We start from the raw sequence: 14,732 nt of genomic DNA on the forward strand, positions 1-14,732 counted from the left end.
GAGGAGGAGAAGGAGGAGGAGGAGGAGGAGGAATAGAGAGGATCCGGTACCACGAGCCCGAAACGTCTGAGAACTGTTTAAATGGTTGGCTTAAAAATGTTACCAGTACCAAGTGGCTTTTCGGATTGTCTTATTTATTACTTGGTCAGGTTTCCTTAAGAAGAGGGTGGGTTGGGGAGGAGAAGTCATGGGGAACCCTCTGCACTTCTCCTCCCCGGGCTGCCCAGGGTGAATCGGAAACGCCTCGCTGCCACTTAACAATCCCACTATTAGTAAATCGACGCGAGGACCCTACGGGAAGCCGAGGGCCAGCATCCCCTTCCAGGGCAGAAGTCACCTGTTGGGAATAGCTCCCGGGTCCCCCCTGCTGGGCTTTCTGGCTTGGTCCTGCAGCCTGGTAACCCCCCCAACCCACCCTTCCACCACGTCGTCCTCGAGTCTTTCTTTACACCCCCCTCCCTCAGATTTTTATCTTAGTCACCTAGGACGCAGAGCTTGCTTCCTAGCTGCTCAACTCATCCCTCTTTTCTCTGTTTCTGCCATCATTTTTCTCCTTGTCTTTTGTCACCTTAAAGTTTTCTTTTAAAGGCATTCTGAGCAAAAATAGTCTAGTGAAAGGCAACGCGAGAGATCCACATAGCTCTCCCCATTCAAGAAGAGCGGGTGCATGCAGGCCGGGTGTTCCACCCTAAGGTGAGAGAGAAATGTTGCCGAGGACTTACTTTTGGGCCTAGAGATCATGCAAATGAACACAACCTGGAAACACCTTCACATCCTCCCGACTTGTCCTTCCCCGACAAATTGTCCTTTGCACCCGATCATTTAGGGTTGGTAGTTATTAGAGAGCAAGCAGGATGTGGTTTGGAGGGGGAACGTGCTCACACGTTTTAGTGCCCAGACCTGCCTGAGGGCGCTGGTATTTCTAGTTCAAAAGCTGCCTCTGGCTACCCTGGAAAAGACAAATTGAAGCCCAGAAACAGGAAACCCTCCAGCGGCGGCGCCTTGCGATGCTTGAGGACACCTCTTTTACACCAAGGTCCAGAGAGGCTTTCAAGATGTTTCCAGCTTGCAGAACGCGGAGGCGCCCACGTGTGGCCTGGCTCTCGCTGACTCCTCGGTGAAGGTTCCCGAGAGGTCCTCCGAAGTCTGTGTCAGCAGGGTGGCCTGAGGAGGATGAGCCTACCTTTGGAGTTCCTTTGCCCTGAAGACGGAGTTTCTAGGCCCTGGCAGTCTGCAGTAGAGATAGTCTGGATCTGGAACAAGGAAAAAAAAAAAAAACTCTATAAACATCCCCTAAAACTCGACTTCAACCTGAAATCCGACATGCAAATCTCCACCGGGTTAAACAAACAGCGGTGCAAGCTGCAGCTTCAGCGGGGGTGGCGGTGGGGGGGCGGGCGTCGCTCGCGCCGCTCTCCGTTTCCAAAGTTGTAACAACGCGAAAATAAGCGGCTTCGTGCAGAGTGTTGTATGGGCTGATGCTTCCCACCCCCACGCCCAGCCCCCAGCAAAACCTGGCAGATAATCAGCACGTCCCACTGTTTAGTCATATTTGACAACTGGGTTAACCTGGTATCTAGGCGCTAGCGAAGCCGTACAAAGGGTGCCCTCAATTACCACCAGAAGCTTCTGGCGTGATAGGCACTTGTATTACCCCCTGGGTCAGAGGCCAGAGCGACAATTAGGAAGTCACTTAGACCGCTGGAGGGAAATGGCGGGATGCAGCAGGCTCCGGGCTCTCCCAACAAGTCTGTGGGTATAGACCTGCCTGGAGAGGCCCAGCTGTCCTCTGCGCCCTCTGCTCAATAGGAAGGACTCTGAGCATAAAAATGGAATATGGTGGGAACAGGAAACTGGGAAAACGACCACGACAAGGATAAAATCCATCTCAAGAGTGACGGCTACAAGCTGAAGTTCTTCGCAGCAACTGACGTGTGCACACAAAGTGAACGCAGACCATTTCCACTTGTGCCCTAGGCCGGGGTGTCCCCACCTTTCTGCTTCTTTCCCACAAGTGGGGGAGTGAAGACTGTCAGCCCTAAGTAGCAATGCCTTGAGGTAGCCAGGGTGGTGGTGGTGGGGGGCTTGCGGCTTGGTCTCAACGGTACTTAAACCTGGCTTGGTACGTGAGTGTGTGTAAATTTTTAATTGCACTGTAATTTCTTCTGTCCCTAGCCCGCCCCCCTCCCACCCACGCCCGCAGACTTGACTGGCACGCGCCAGGAGCCCGGGCTCGGGCCCCTCGGAGCGTCTGATTGGCTGCGGGGCAGCTCCCGTCTGCTCTGCCTGCGCCCTCATTGGGCGAGAGGCGCAGCCAGCGGCACTTCAAAGCGGGTGCTCCTCGCACTTAGGCTGAGTTTTGCCGGCGGGAGCCCAGAGTCCGCTCGGCGCGAGCGCGGGACGCGGCAGCCGCGCGGGACCCGAATTCTGATTCCCAGCAGCCGCCAGGCTTAACACCGCTCCCGGCCTCGCCGCGCAGCCCGAAGACCTGCTATGGCCACGTCTATACTCGGGGTAAGTTAAAAAGCGCTGGCTGCAAATGGCTTTGCTCATTTTTGTTTTGTTTTGTTTGTTGGTGGTGGGGTTTTTTGTTTTGTTTTGTTTTTGTTTTTGTTTTTTGTTTTCTTATGGCTTCTCTGGGTCAGCAGCTCTCAGGAAACTGTTGCTAGACCACAGATCTAGTTTCCTTTTAGCATTTTCTGCATTTCCGGAACGGATCTTTTCAAGTTATTGGAACCTGGGACCCTTGCCTTTGCAAGAAAAGAATTTCTTAAGCAAGTTCCCTTTTAATTGGTTTTTGAGGCAAAGCAGAATGTTTCTTTTCTTCCCTTCTTGATTTTAACATCGCACCCCCCCTCGTCCCCTGCCACTTGGTTTGGGGATTGTTGCATTACATTACAGTGTTTTCTGGAAAGTCTTGTTTTGCAGACCACGCAGTTACATTAATAAACATTTACATTAGCGTGGCTCCCCAGTTTGCCCTTGACTTTGAAGGCCATCACTGGGCCGCTTATACTTGGATTCTTTTTGTAATCGTGTGCGTGTGTGTAAATATCAAAACTACGTTTTTGAACTATAAAAGAAAATAGACAAGTCGTAGCCACTCACTCGAGGAGTGTTCTAAGTTTCTCCCAGCCCTCGGTGGCTGTTTTGGCCACCCCACCCCATCCCCCGCCCGCACCCGCTATTTCTTGTGTGTGTTTACCTTCGCGCTACACCCGGAAGGGCGACTTGGGGGGCTTCTGGGAGAAGAGCGGGGCTTATGGCGTCAACCCAAGTCTGATTCTAGACAAGGGTGGCAACGAACGAGGTGGAGAAAACCGAAGCATCTCTGATCTATAGTCTCCCGGAAGAACAACTTTCCTTCTCGCTTGTGATCGCCTCTGTCCTGCGCGGGGCGCGGCGGGTTCCCCGGCCAGCGCGTGGGGAGGAGGCGCGAGCCGGGGTGCCAGGGCCCTCCGGGACCGGCGGCGCGCGGCGGGGGGTGGGGGGGGGACCAGGCTGCTCACTGGTGCACTTTGTGTCTTCCCCCACTTCTTCCTGCCCTCCTCCTCCTCTTCCTCCTCGCTCCCTCCCTCACCCCACCCACTCCAGGAAGAGCCACGCTTCGGAACGACCCCGTTGGCCATGCTGGCGGCGACTTGCAACAAGATCGGCAACACGAGCCCCCTGACGACCCTGCCCGAGTCCAGCGCCTTCGCCAAAGGCGGCTTCCACCCCTGGAAGCGCTCCTCGTCCAGCTGCAACCTCGGCTCCAGCCTCTCGGGCTTCGCGGTGGCCACGGGCGGCCGCGGCTCGGGCAGCCTGGCGGGTGGCTCGGGAGCCGCCAACAGCGCCTTCTGCCTGGCCTCCACGTCCCCCACGTCGTCCGCCTTCAGCAGCGACTACGGCGGCCTCTTTTCCAACTCGGCGGCGGCGGCGGCCGCGGCGGCCGGCGTGTCCCCGCAGGAGGCGGGCGGCCAGTCGGCCTTCATCTCCAAGGTGCACACGACGGCGGCCGACGGTCTGTACCCGCGCGTGGGCATGGCGCACCCGTACGAGTCGTGGTACAAGTCGGGCTTCCACTCGACGCTGGCGGCCGGCGAGGTGACCAACGGCGCGGCGTCGTCGTGGTGGGACGTGCACGGCAGCCCCGGGTCCTGGCTGGAGGTGCAGAACCCCGCCGGGGGGCTGCAGAGCTCGCTGCACTCGGGCGCCCCCCAGGCCTCGCTGCACTCGCAGCTGGGCACCTACAACCCCGACTTCAGCTCGCTCACGCACTCGGCCTTCAGCTCCACCGGCCTCGGCTCGTCGGCCGCCGCAGCCTCGCACCTGCTCTCCACCAGCCAGCACCTGCTGGCCCAGGACGGCTTCAAGCCGGTGCTGCCCTCCTACTCGGACTCCAGCGCCGCGGTGGCCGCGGCGGCCGCCAGCGCTATGATCTCGGGCGCCGCGGCGGCCGCCGCCGGGGGCAGCTCGGCGCGCTCCGCCCGGCGCTACTCGGGCCGCGCCACCTGCGACTGCCCCAACTGCCAGGAGGCCGAGCGGCTGGGTCCGGCCGGGGCGAGCCTCCGACGCAAGGGGCTGCACAGCTGTCACATCCCGGGCTGCGGCAAGGTGTACGGCAAGACGTCGCACCTGAAGGCGCACCTGCGCTGGCACACGGGCGAGCGGCCGTTCGTGTGCAACTGGCTCTTCTGCGGCAAGCGCTTCACGCGCTCGGACGAGCTGCAGCGGCACCTGCGGACTCACACGGGCGAGAAGCGCTTCGCCTGCCCGGTGTGCAACAAGCGGTTCATGCGCAGCGACCACCTGAGCAAACACATTAAGACGCACAACGGGGGCGGCGGGGGCAAAAAGGGCAGCGACAGTGACACGGACGCCAGCAACCTGGAGACGCCCCGCTCCGAGTCCCCGGACCTCATCCTGCACGACTCCGGCGTCAGCGCAGCCCGGGCGGCGGCGGCGGCAGCGGCGGCGGCGGCGGCGGCAGCGGCGGCGGCAGCGGCTTCGGCGGGAGGAAAGGAAGCTGCGAGCGGTCCCAACGACTCCTAGAGGTTGGCGGAGAGGCGCGAGCGAGCAAGTAGAGACACCCAGAGCGAGCGAGCGAGCGAGCGAGAGGTTCGGAGGGCGAGCGAGTGGGCGCACGGGAGGGCAGGGGCTCCAGCGACGCCCCCGGAGCCCAGGCTGGGCGCGAGGTGGAGCAGCGCGGAACCCCGGGCGGTGGCTTGCAGGCGGCGCCGGAGTTGCTCTCCACCCATTGCGCCCAGATGAGAATCGATCTCGAGGTCCAGAAACAAAAGCGAGCCATCCTCCGACAGGTTCAAAAGTGCACACACACACACACACACACACACACACACACACACACACACACCAGAGACCCACAACCGCAAGAACGCACACTTCCGCGCGCGCACTCAGAGGCACCCACTCGAACAAACTTCTCCAGAGAAGAGCAATACACAGAAATGTCCCCTCCCTCCACTGCCCACTGCCCACTCCCCCCACCATCCTTCTCTGTCCTTTTCTCAAAAACAAAAAAACAAAAACTAGCTACCATTCAGCAAAGGACTGTCAGAACTTTCGAATGAAAACAAACGAGACCTATAAAAACAGACCGTTGGTGTGGATTATATTATATATAAAATCTCCAAGTCCTGCTTGATGTCTACTTACAATGAGACTTTTTTTTTTTCTAAAAAAGGAAGCATCAAAAAAGGCTTAAGGTGAGAGATTCAACTGGAAGTCTAGCAACAGTTTCTCTGTATTTCATAACATCTGTATAAATAGGGTTCAAAGGATTGTGTTCTCTTTTATTTTCTTGTAAATGTTCATTCGAATAGGTTTTTTTTGTGAATTCCTGAAATTCAGGGAGTTTCTTTTTAATTTTCTGATGCACTTTGTGAAAGTCAGTATATATGTAAAAGATATTTAAAATGTTGAGTTACCATTTCACTCAAAACACGTAAGTTAAGGTCATCTAAAGAAATTAAATGCGTTTATCTGTATGAAGAGAATCTTGACATCATATTTTCATTTTGGTGTTATTAAAGGACTCTAAACAACACTCCTCCTTTTAAAAAAATATCCTGTTTCCCCCTCAATAATCTTTAATGTGGAATCAACTATTTTTTGGTTGGGAAACAAATTCCCTTAATGTTAGTTGTAGGCAATGAAGTTTATATGGGTTGCAAAAGCCATAACACACATACATTTTTTTGAGAAGTCAAAATTATTTATTTGTATATCAACAGCATAAATTAAATCGGGTTATAAGAATGTGTAGTTGTATTACTTAATGGGAGAGCTTGCAAAAGGTGACATTTTAAATCTTTGGATCGCCTTTTTAAAAAGCCAGGTCTTTTGACAGTTTTAACTGAGGAGGTGCCTACCCATCTCCCGGAGGGCTCAGAGAAATTTGGTGGGTTTGTTTTTTAAAACTGATTTTAAAACAATCTGTGGGAGAAAAAAAATCATTCTAGAAAAAAAAAATATATCTTTTAGTTTCCAAGGCCCTGTACTTTGGGAGGCGTCTCTGGGGAATAAATCGCTAGAGTCAATACCCCGGAAAAGACATTTCATGCCTAAATGAAAATCTTGTTAAATGTTATTAATTTTGACTTAGAGCACACAGCAGCCCCCTGTGCCTTGTATTCCCTTATTAGGGATTCATGTCTTATCAAATATCTAATTAATCTCCTAGACATCATTTGTTCTGGCCAACTTTATCTCAGCTGGTCCACAGGGAAAACTCCAAATATTCTCTGTGACAAAGCTCCCTTGAAGATCTTTTTAATTGTCTAAATTAACTGCACCAAATTTGCATGTCAAACGGTAAAGGGCAACCTGAGATAAAATGTAAACGTTTTAAAAGCCCCAAACTAAGCACTTGATTTGATAACTAGGCTTTTTAATGTTATGGAAGACAACTGCTCCTTTCCTTTTCAAAGACGGCTGATCTATGCAAATAGTGAATTGGAAATGCCTAGGTCCCCTTGCCGTCAAATGGCCCTCGCAGGTTATTTGAATATCAGTGGCTGCTTCTGAAAAGGTTCAAGGATGCTCTCTGCCTTCTTTGTGATTACTCAGTGCGGCGTCTTATTCTGAAGAAAAAAACTCAGGAATAATTAAAGGCTGGGATCAGGCCTGGGAACACATTTGGGACAGGAATCTCATTTAGACAGTCTCTTTCAAAATAAGGCACAGTTAAATTGACCAGAAGGCAATTATTGAAATGAAAATTATTTTCACTCTCTTTGTCTTCTGACCACCAACTTAACAGCCCCGGTTTAAAAGAGGGAGAAGGGAGAGAATGACGAAAGGAAAATTGGTAAATGAGACAATTTCGCAATTCGAAAAAAAAATGTTAGTTTGGAAAAAGAAAGTACATATTTACAGAATAAAAATATTTCTAAAAGACTTCTCACACAATAGAAACTGCAAGGGAAGTCAGCATCTATAAATTTTCCCCTCTTTTTTTTTTTTTTTTTTGATTACTGGCCTTGGAAACTTGAGTGAAGATTTTGATTCTTTGGAAAGAATAAATTATTGGTATTAACAGTCAACAAAAACTGCTCTGAAGAACCAAATAGCAAGGCAGCGAGGAAACAGCAGGAAGGTTCCCAGCGGGGAGTCTGCAGCATGAGGTTCAGTGGCTTCTCCCTCATTTCTCGGGGCTCTTCTTCCTCTAGTTTTCCTTCTCTTCTCTCGTTTTCTCTCCCGGCTCATCCATTCCTGCTTGGGACGGCCCTCACTCCCACCCCGAAGGCGTCTTCGGGTTTGGGTCTGGTGTTGGGGAAAAGCTATGGCAGAGTACGCTTGTTCTGGGGTTTAGGGCAGAGACTCTGAGGTCCATAGGGTGTCCTGTGCGTCTAGGGTCTGCAGGCTGGAGGTGCGGAGGTGAGCAGCGTGCTGGGGGTTCCTGAGGAATGAGGGCGCCGGGACGTCGGTCCCAGGCAGCTTTGTTTCTTGTTGATAATAAAGGCAGATCAAAGGCCTGGCTGTGCAGGTCTCGCTCCCGGAGGGGCTCCCTCCGCAGGCCAGTGATCAAGGCCTCTGCGCGTTGCCTCTGCCCCGCGGGTCAGCCAACGTCCATCACCGCGGCTCCGGTGAACCGCGGGCGGCAGCCCAGACCCCAGTGTCCAGCCAGACATCTTGGACTCCAAGCTGAGCCAAGAGGGACCCGGTACCGTGCTCTTGTCGGAAACTCACCAGGGGCAACAGCCCAGCCCCACTTTCCCCCCCAACTCTAGGCATCCCGGGGAGACCTTGACCTCAGTAGGTGGTGACCGACTGAAGACGAACAAATGGAAGAGAGCGTGCACCGGAGGCGAGGTCCATGAGCTGGGACACCAGCTGGGTCCCCAGTTGAGGTGCGGCTGCGCCTCCCCGGGGCCACCTCCGCTTTCCCGCGACTCGGGCCTATCTGGGTCCCGGGTAGAGTAGATGGGGAGTCCACGCTAGGAATGAAGGCTGCCGCCTGGGAGTGGATTTTGTGAAGCCAGGGCTGAGATCAGGGTCCGGGAGTCCCGCCCTCGCCTGGGTGAGGGGAAATGCAATTTCGTTTCAGCGAGTTTCCAGGGATTTCTTGTTTCCAGCTCCCGCGCAGTAGATGTACCAAGACCAAGTTTGTTGGGCCTGCGCCTATACCCGGCCCCAATCCATACCCTCCCAGTATTTTTCTTTCTTGGCATAATTTATCCCCCACTCTTTGGGGGACCCACCGGGTCCTACCTGATGAGGAAAAAGGAGCAGAAATTTTTTTTTTCCTTTCCTCAAGGACGTTTGAAAACATTTGGATGAGATTAGATTGTGCACCTGAACCGCGTGTCTGGACATTCCGTCAAATCGTCACCAGTCGTGTAAAATTGAATTTCTTTTTATTCACATGGAAACTTTATTTATTTTAACTCTAATCTTATTTGCATCTATTATCTGTATTCACCAAGGCTCTCTTCCACTACAAAAATGCAGATGAAGTAAATCTCACATAAATCCCGCCCATTTGTGTAATTGGTATACTAAGTGTTTATTTTAAGTGAGAATAATTTAGCTACAAATTTTCTTAAGGAATAACATTCTTAACACATTAAAAAAACTGAAAACCCTGATTTGCTTTTATGTTTGACAGTAGCTCTTGATTCCCCCAAGAGGCGGACGGCGAGTGCGGCTCTCTGGCGCCATCTAGAGCTCCTGCACAGGAGTCCGCGCTGTCGGCCTGGCGCTTGGTTTCTAGCGCTTGGAGACCTGCTTCTGTCGCGAACTCCGACAGCCCAGGGAATCAGGCAAAGAAAGGCGAGGTTTTGTGTTTTAGCTGGGGACAAGCCCCGTTCCGAGGGGACATTGCCTAGCAATAGCTCCAAAGGAAGAGGATTATTTCTGGAATACACTTACTGAAAAATCCAAGCGAAACAGACTACCACCACCTCGCTTGGCCCTGGACCCAGCTTTCTTTCATTGTCTCATTTAGCATTCTTTGCTAGGCGATTTCAGGGTCTCCCAGCACTCCTACATGAAAAAAGCTGAACGTTGTCGGTAGCGGTAGCGACGTGCACCCTGGATAGAGATTCCGCGGTGGGCACAGCGTCCTGGGATCCAGGGCTGCGGGATCATGGGGTCTTGCCTGGACTATCCAGGATGGGCGGGAATGCAGTTTACTCCACCAGGTCACCAAGACCCCCTCAGCTTCCCAGAACCCCTGGGATAGAAGGGAAAGCCAGAGTCTCACAGCTATGGTCAGCCTGGACCCACCGAGCACCTCAGCAGACCTCGGCAGGGTCTCCGTGCTCTGGGAGGCGACCACTGCCCGAGTGGGGCGCAGCGGGCATCTGGGCAACCGAGGCGGGGCAGCTCGGCGGGGCCCCAGTAGACGACCAGGAGCCCCCAGAGCCCTCGCCCCGGGCCCTCCCGACGGGTGCGCACCCCCTCCCAGAACAGACCCACCCCTTTGTCCTCGCCTTTTTCCGAAACCCAAATCTGAAATGAGATAACAGTTGGGGGCGTTGGCCAATTTTCTCTTCTCTGTGCATCGCCCTGCCTCCCGCCGCCCCCTTCCCTCCTCTTCCTAGTCCATCACCCCTCCCCCACCCACAAGCCTTAGACGGCTGGTAGCTACTTTCTCCCCTCCCCCTTCAGCAGTTATTGTATTTTAATTTAAAAAGCGACACCTTCCAACCCCGGCGCCCGCCCGAGGAGGAAAGAAACGCAGTCCCCCGAAGCTGTAAGAAAGGAGATGAGGCCCCGGGGTGCCTGGATCCCCAAACTCAAGCCAGGGAAATGCAGCGCGCTTCTGGGAACTCAACAGCCACCTTTGTAGCGGGTACTCGGTTGGGTTTGTATTTGCTGTTTTAATACAAACCCCGCCGCACTGCCTATTTCAAAGATGTGCTAATTACTACTTGGATAGCAGGGCGCAAAGTCCTTGTCCATTTCCCAGTACAAAGTAGGTTGCTAGAAAATTTGAAATTGCCTTTCAGCCTAAAGCTGCCTTACCTGAATGTCATAATTACAGTAATTATGTACATCCAAATTACATGCTAATTAAATTAGAATCAAATCGTTCTAAATCGAAATCAAATGAGGTAGTGAAGAATTAATCAATGACAACATAAATAGAGCGCTTCCTTCAGAGATATTTATTGTAACGATCCAAGGAGGAATTTGATCTGAAAAAGTCACCTGTTTATTTACTTTCAAATTAGTAATCAGTTATTATCCCTTCTCCATAATTTTAACCGTTCAGTGCTATTTACCCCCCACCCTTTCCAGACGCTGGAGTTTATAGAAATATGTATGAGGTAAATACATACAGACTTGCCTCCCCATATATTATTGGTATAAATATGTACGGTGTTTGGAACTCGAGTTAAGATTTCTAAATGTCCGTGGGTACACATTCCTCCAGAGTCAGTTGGCCAGGATCCGGGAAAGCTTAACGTTTGAGCTGTAGGCTTTCCCAGACATTAGCCTTCTTTTTCTTTGGAAATTCACTGGGGATTTTGCATTGTTTCGCAGGCATCTTGCCACTTCAGGGTGATTCACTGATGAAAGAAATGCAGGGATAGTGTGTGACACCCTCAGTCCGCTTTCTTTTTGTCTATTGCTAGGAGAGTTGGTGTTTTCTTCTTTGGCGCCAGGAGCTAGCTAGGAGCTAGCTAGCATTGGCTTCCCGAAGCGCAGCCTTCACCTGTGGAGCCCTAGCGAGCAGAAAATTTCCCTTGCCTTCCAAGCCAAGGCGGGCGAGTACGCCCTGCAACCCGCGCAGGAGACACACGAGGGAAGCCCGGCAAGCTTCAGCAGGGACAAGGTGGCCAGGGCCAGGCCCTCGGGGGCGCCGAGCAGCTAGCTGCCTTGGCCCGCAGCCTCTCCGAGGGGCCTGGGAGTGTCTTCTGGCTGGGTTTGGGCCAGCGCCTAGGGGACCCATGCAAAGGGCTAAGCTGACCCTTTCTGGTAACGCTTGTGGACAGGAAGCTGGGCGGTTGTGCGCCCCCAAATTCCCAGCTTCTCTCCGCGTGCTGTGTCCCTCTCTGGTTGCCAGGTGAGAATCCCGGAAAGGTCCCAGAGAACGTGGGGTGCCTTGGCATCCACGGATGGCCTGGCGATACCTGAGCAGGACTCAGCCTGTCAAGCTCCCTCGGCCTCTGCTCCCTTTGGGTTTTGTGTGTCAAGTGGAGATGGGAGCGACTCCGAAGGCCTTGGCACCCCGAAAGCCGCAAGGGCCAGAGGTTTTCCACGTCTTCCGTCGCCGGTAGCAGTTCGGTCTATTGCAATCAGACCATCGCGTCTCAGTCCGCACTTGTCTACAGTTATTAGGTCCACCGTGTGGCTCTGGGGTGCTAAGTGTGAGGAGAAGTGAGAAGGGAAGGAAGGTGAATTACCCGCCCCCTTTTCGGCCTTAGGAACCGTGTAGTAGAAACTTCAAGTCGGGGAAGCGCTCAGTTCTCCCGGCACTTTCAGACCTGACCCTCATGCAAAGGCCGCCATTGCAGGCCGGTTAACACTTGTCAGGAAGTGGTAAATGTAGTAACATTTAACTTCTCAGAAAACCCACATAAGATTGAAAGTATGTTTTAGCCTGCTTTAGCCTCAGTCTTAAGCACAGGCTGTGGAGGATGCGGCCTTCCTGAGAGGCCTCAGCAGCATCTTGGCCATTAGGTCAGAAGCATAAAATAGCCTGTGTGGGATCTAAATTTTGTGATTGAAATCGAGAAACGCCTGCTCCAACAGCGGTACTAATGGGATCCTTGGAAGAATCTGGAAGAAAGATCTCTCCACAACCTTTCAGATAAAAAGCTTTCTTCCTATTGCAACTAACTGCATGATTCAAGTAAGATCCATGTCATACTGCCAGGTGAGTCCTTCCTGCCGCTATGCCGCAGCAACTTCTGCCTATCTGAGCAATTATTAAAAGAAATTATGACTAATTTACTATGTAGACATCCAGATAAACAAACCCCAACCTAACAACCCGCTTTTTCCTGGTCATTTGTAAATCGACAGTGCCTCCTACAGGAATCATTACGTCAGTGTTGCGTTAAACAGAGGCTAGGGAGAATTGGAGCATGTCCCTATAATTCAAAATTTGCCCAATACGTTGGCACACAGGTCCACACCGAGGATAAAAAATGTCGACGTGTACCCAGATTTATTTAAAAGATTTTCTCTATTAAGGGTAAGAAGGATGACATCGCTCATGTCTGCATTTGTGAAGTTCCCTTTGGATTCATTGGATTTAGAGGATTCTTCTTTGGCTACTTACTAGAAGTCTAATATTGTAAGATCATGCTCGGTCCTACCCCTCAGCATCACCAGTACATGCACACAGTGAGCTCCGGGAAGGTTGCTGTTTCGTGTCCTTGTGTGGGAGAATGCCTCTTCCATCTGTAAGTAAGAACAGGCCCATTGTGGTTGTCTAGTATCTGTGGGTGGCCAAAGCCAAAACCTAAACTGCAGATGCACATGATCTGTAACCACTGGGAAATTTCTCTCAGAATTGGGTGGGTAAGATTAGACCTTTTAAAATTATTCCCTTATGGCTTAATATTCTCAACAGGAAGAATTAAATCCGAGATTAAAATAAAAACTTCAGGGGCTACCTTATAAAGTTAAGGGTGGTATCACATTTTGGTGAAAGTCAAAAGTATAAGAAAGTGTATTTCTTTAATTCATTCTTAATTATAGGATGCGTTTCAACGTTTTTCTTCATGAACACTATATTGGTTTGGAACCCTCTTTTAAGGCAGTAAGAATTGCATAGGTTTTGACATTACGAAAATTATAAAGTCTAAAAAGGTGTACGGCAGGAAATAATCACAGCGACACTGATGAACTCAGTGTAAATTAGCCTTTATCAATTTCAAATGCATGCTTTTCTTAAGTGAAGGAGTAGGACCTGAGGTGTGCTGAGATAGCGAAGGATATGGAGAAGGAGTTCAGCTCCTCTCTAGTTTCCTTCATATGCATAATCAAAGGACTATTTTCATCGTCGATGCAGCTACATCACAGGACATCTGTGTGCATAGACATGTATTAGATATTGAATAGTTTTAACTAACCAAATTTATTTTCTTACAGAACTTGGAAATTGTGATGGCCATCGAAATCATTTTTGTACTAGACAAGAGATGCTATAAAAAAAAACCTGATTTAAAAAAATACATTCAAAACATGCAAAAAATTTAGTTGTATATAATCTGCAATTTTTATTGAAATTTTCCATAGTTTTCTTTTTTACCAATCCTTTGGAACATATGGCAAAATGTATAGCTAAGTTTTAAAAAAACCCACTTTATATGTTGGCTTGGTCTATATAGTGAGTTTCAGGCTAGCAAGGGCTACATAGTGATGGTAAGACTCGGTCTCAAAGAGGAACCCCTCCACTCCCAATGTATACCTTTAACTACAATGTATCTAGTTTACATTATTTCTTTGTAATATAAATGTTTCACCTCCAGGAGAAAAATCTTGTAATGTCAACCAGAAGGGCTGTTATGGGGGGAGGTAGAATAACACTCCCTCTGCCCCCCAAAGATATACATGTTTCCAACCCCTTGAAGCCATGAATATGTTACATTCACAGATGCAGATAAAATTAAGGTTGATAATCAGTTGATCTTAAACGTGGAAATGATTCTGGGTCCCTCAGGTAGACCTGCTATACTCACAAGAGTCCTTAACAAGTGAAGGAGGATGCAGTTAGTGTCAGATCGTCCAGGACATGGAAACGTGGGAGTCCTCTTTGTTAGAAAAGGGGAGACAGATACTAAGACTGAGCAACACGGATTTTCAGAAGGAAGACAACTCTACTCACGCCTTCAGCTTATTCTAGTGAGACCCATGTCAGAGTTCTGATTTTCACAACTGTTAAGTTTAAAGTGATTTTGTATGTATGTTATTCGTATAAACAAATAACAGGACATCCAATTATAAATATCATACTTTTAAAGTCTTAAGGAAATGCTGGTTGATATCCAGTGTTTTATTCACCCTAGTCAGTTTCAACAATGATTACATTTTGCTTCAGGCATATTCAAATCATAAAATAACAAATTTGAATTGACAATTATTCAAGATTCTGTCACTGTTTTAATGGTGTTTCAAAACAACAACAAAATCACAGTTACATACATATTTTAAATCTGGTACAAAGCAGAAGAAACAACTATCAGGAAGAACACCACCACCACAACAAAAAAACACTGTATACCCTAAATAAACTCCCTGCAAATATCTGCAAACTCAAGCCTGTGGCA

The 14,732-nt window shown here is 50.3% G+C and overlaps 2 protein-coding genes and 1 long non-coding RNA gene across 4 annotated transcripts in view; 1 reads left to right on the top strand and 2 right to left on the bottom strand.

Moving 5' to 3' along the window:
* Nucleotides 1-6,261, top strand: part of Sp9 (Sp9 transcription factor) — an 8,881-nt gene extending 2,620 nt beyond the window's left edge. The window contains exons 2-3 of the mRNA XM_031370622.1: nucleotides 2,176-2,514; nucleotides 3,595-6,261. Coding sequence (XP_031226482.1) covers nucleotides 2,494-2,514; nucleotides 3,595-5,034 — 1,461 coding nt within the window. The 5' untranslated portion in view covers nucleotides 2,176-2,493 and the 3' untranslated portion in view covers nucleotides 5,035-6,261. The remainder of the gene's footprint in view (nucleotides 1-2,175; nucleotides 2,515-3,594) is intronic.
* LOC116090315 lies at nucleotides 114-5,008 on the bottom strand. Of its 2 annotated transcripts, none has more exons than XR_004118642.1 (2): nucleotides 4,900-5,008; nucleotides 114-1,253 (listed from the first exon to the last, which is right to left on the bottom strand). It is a non-coding gene; the product is annotated as an uncharacterized LOC116090315 (long non-coding RNA). The 2 variants fall into 2 exon arrangements; XR_004118641.1 differs by having other exon boundaries at nucleotides 4,870-4,962.
* A 5,343-nt stretch (nucleotides 6,262-11,604) lies between the features above and the next one.
* The window catches only part of Cir1 (corepressor interacting with RBPJ, 1), a 31,207-nt gene continuing 28,079 nt past the window's right edge, over nucleotides 11,605-14,732 (bottom strand). The window contains exon 11 of the mRNA XM_031373206.1: nucleotides 11,605-11,896. Within this exon, the coding sequence (XP_031229066.1) occupies nucleotides 11,605-11,896 (292 nt within the window). The remainder of the gene's footprint in view (nucleotides 11,897-14,732) is intronic.

The sequence above is a fragment of the Mastomys coucha genome, unplaced genomic scaffold (assembly GCF_008632895.1).
Source record: "Mastomys coucha isolate ucsf_1 unplaced genomic scaffold, UCSF_Mcou_1 pScaffold15, whole genome shotgun sequence".
NCBI lineage: Eukaryota > Metazoa > Chordata > Mammalia > Rodentia > Muridae > Mastomys > Mastomys coucha.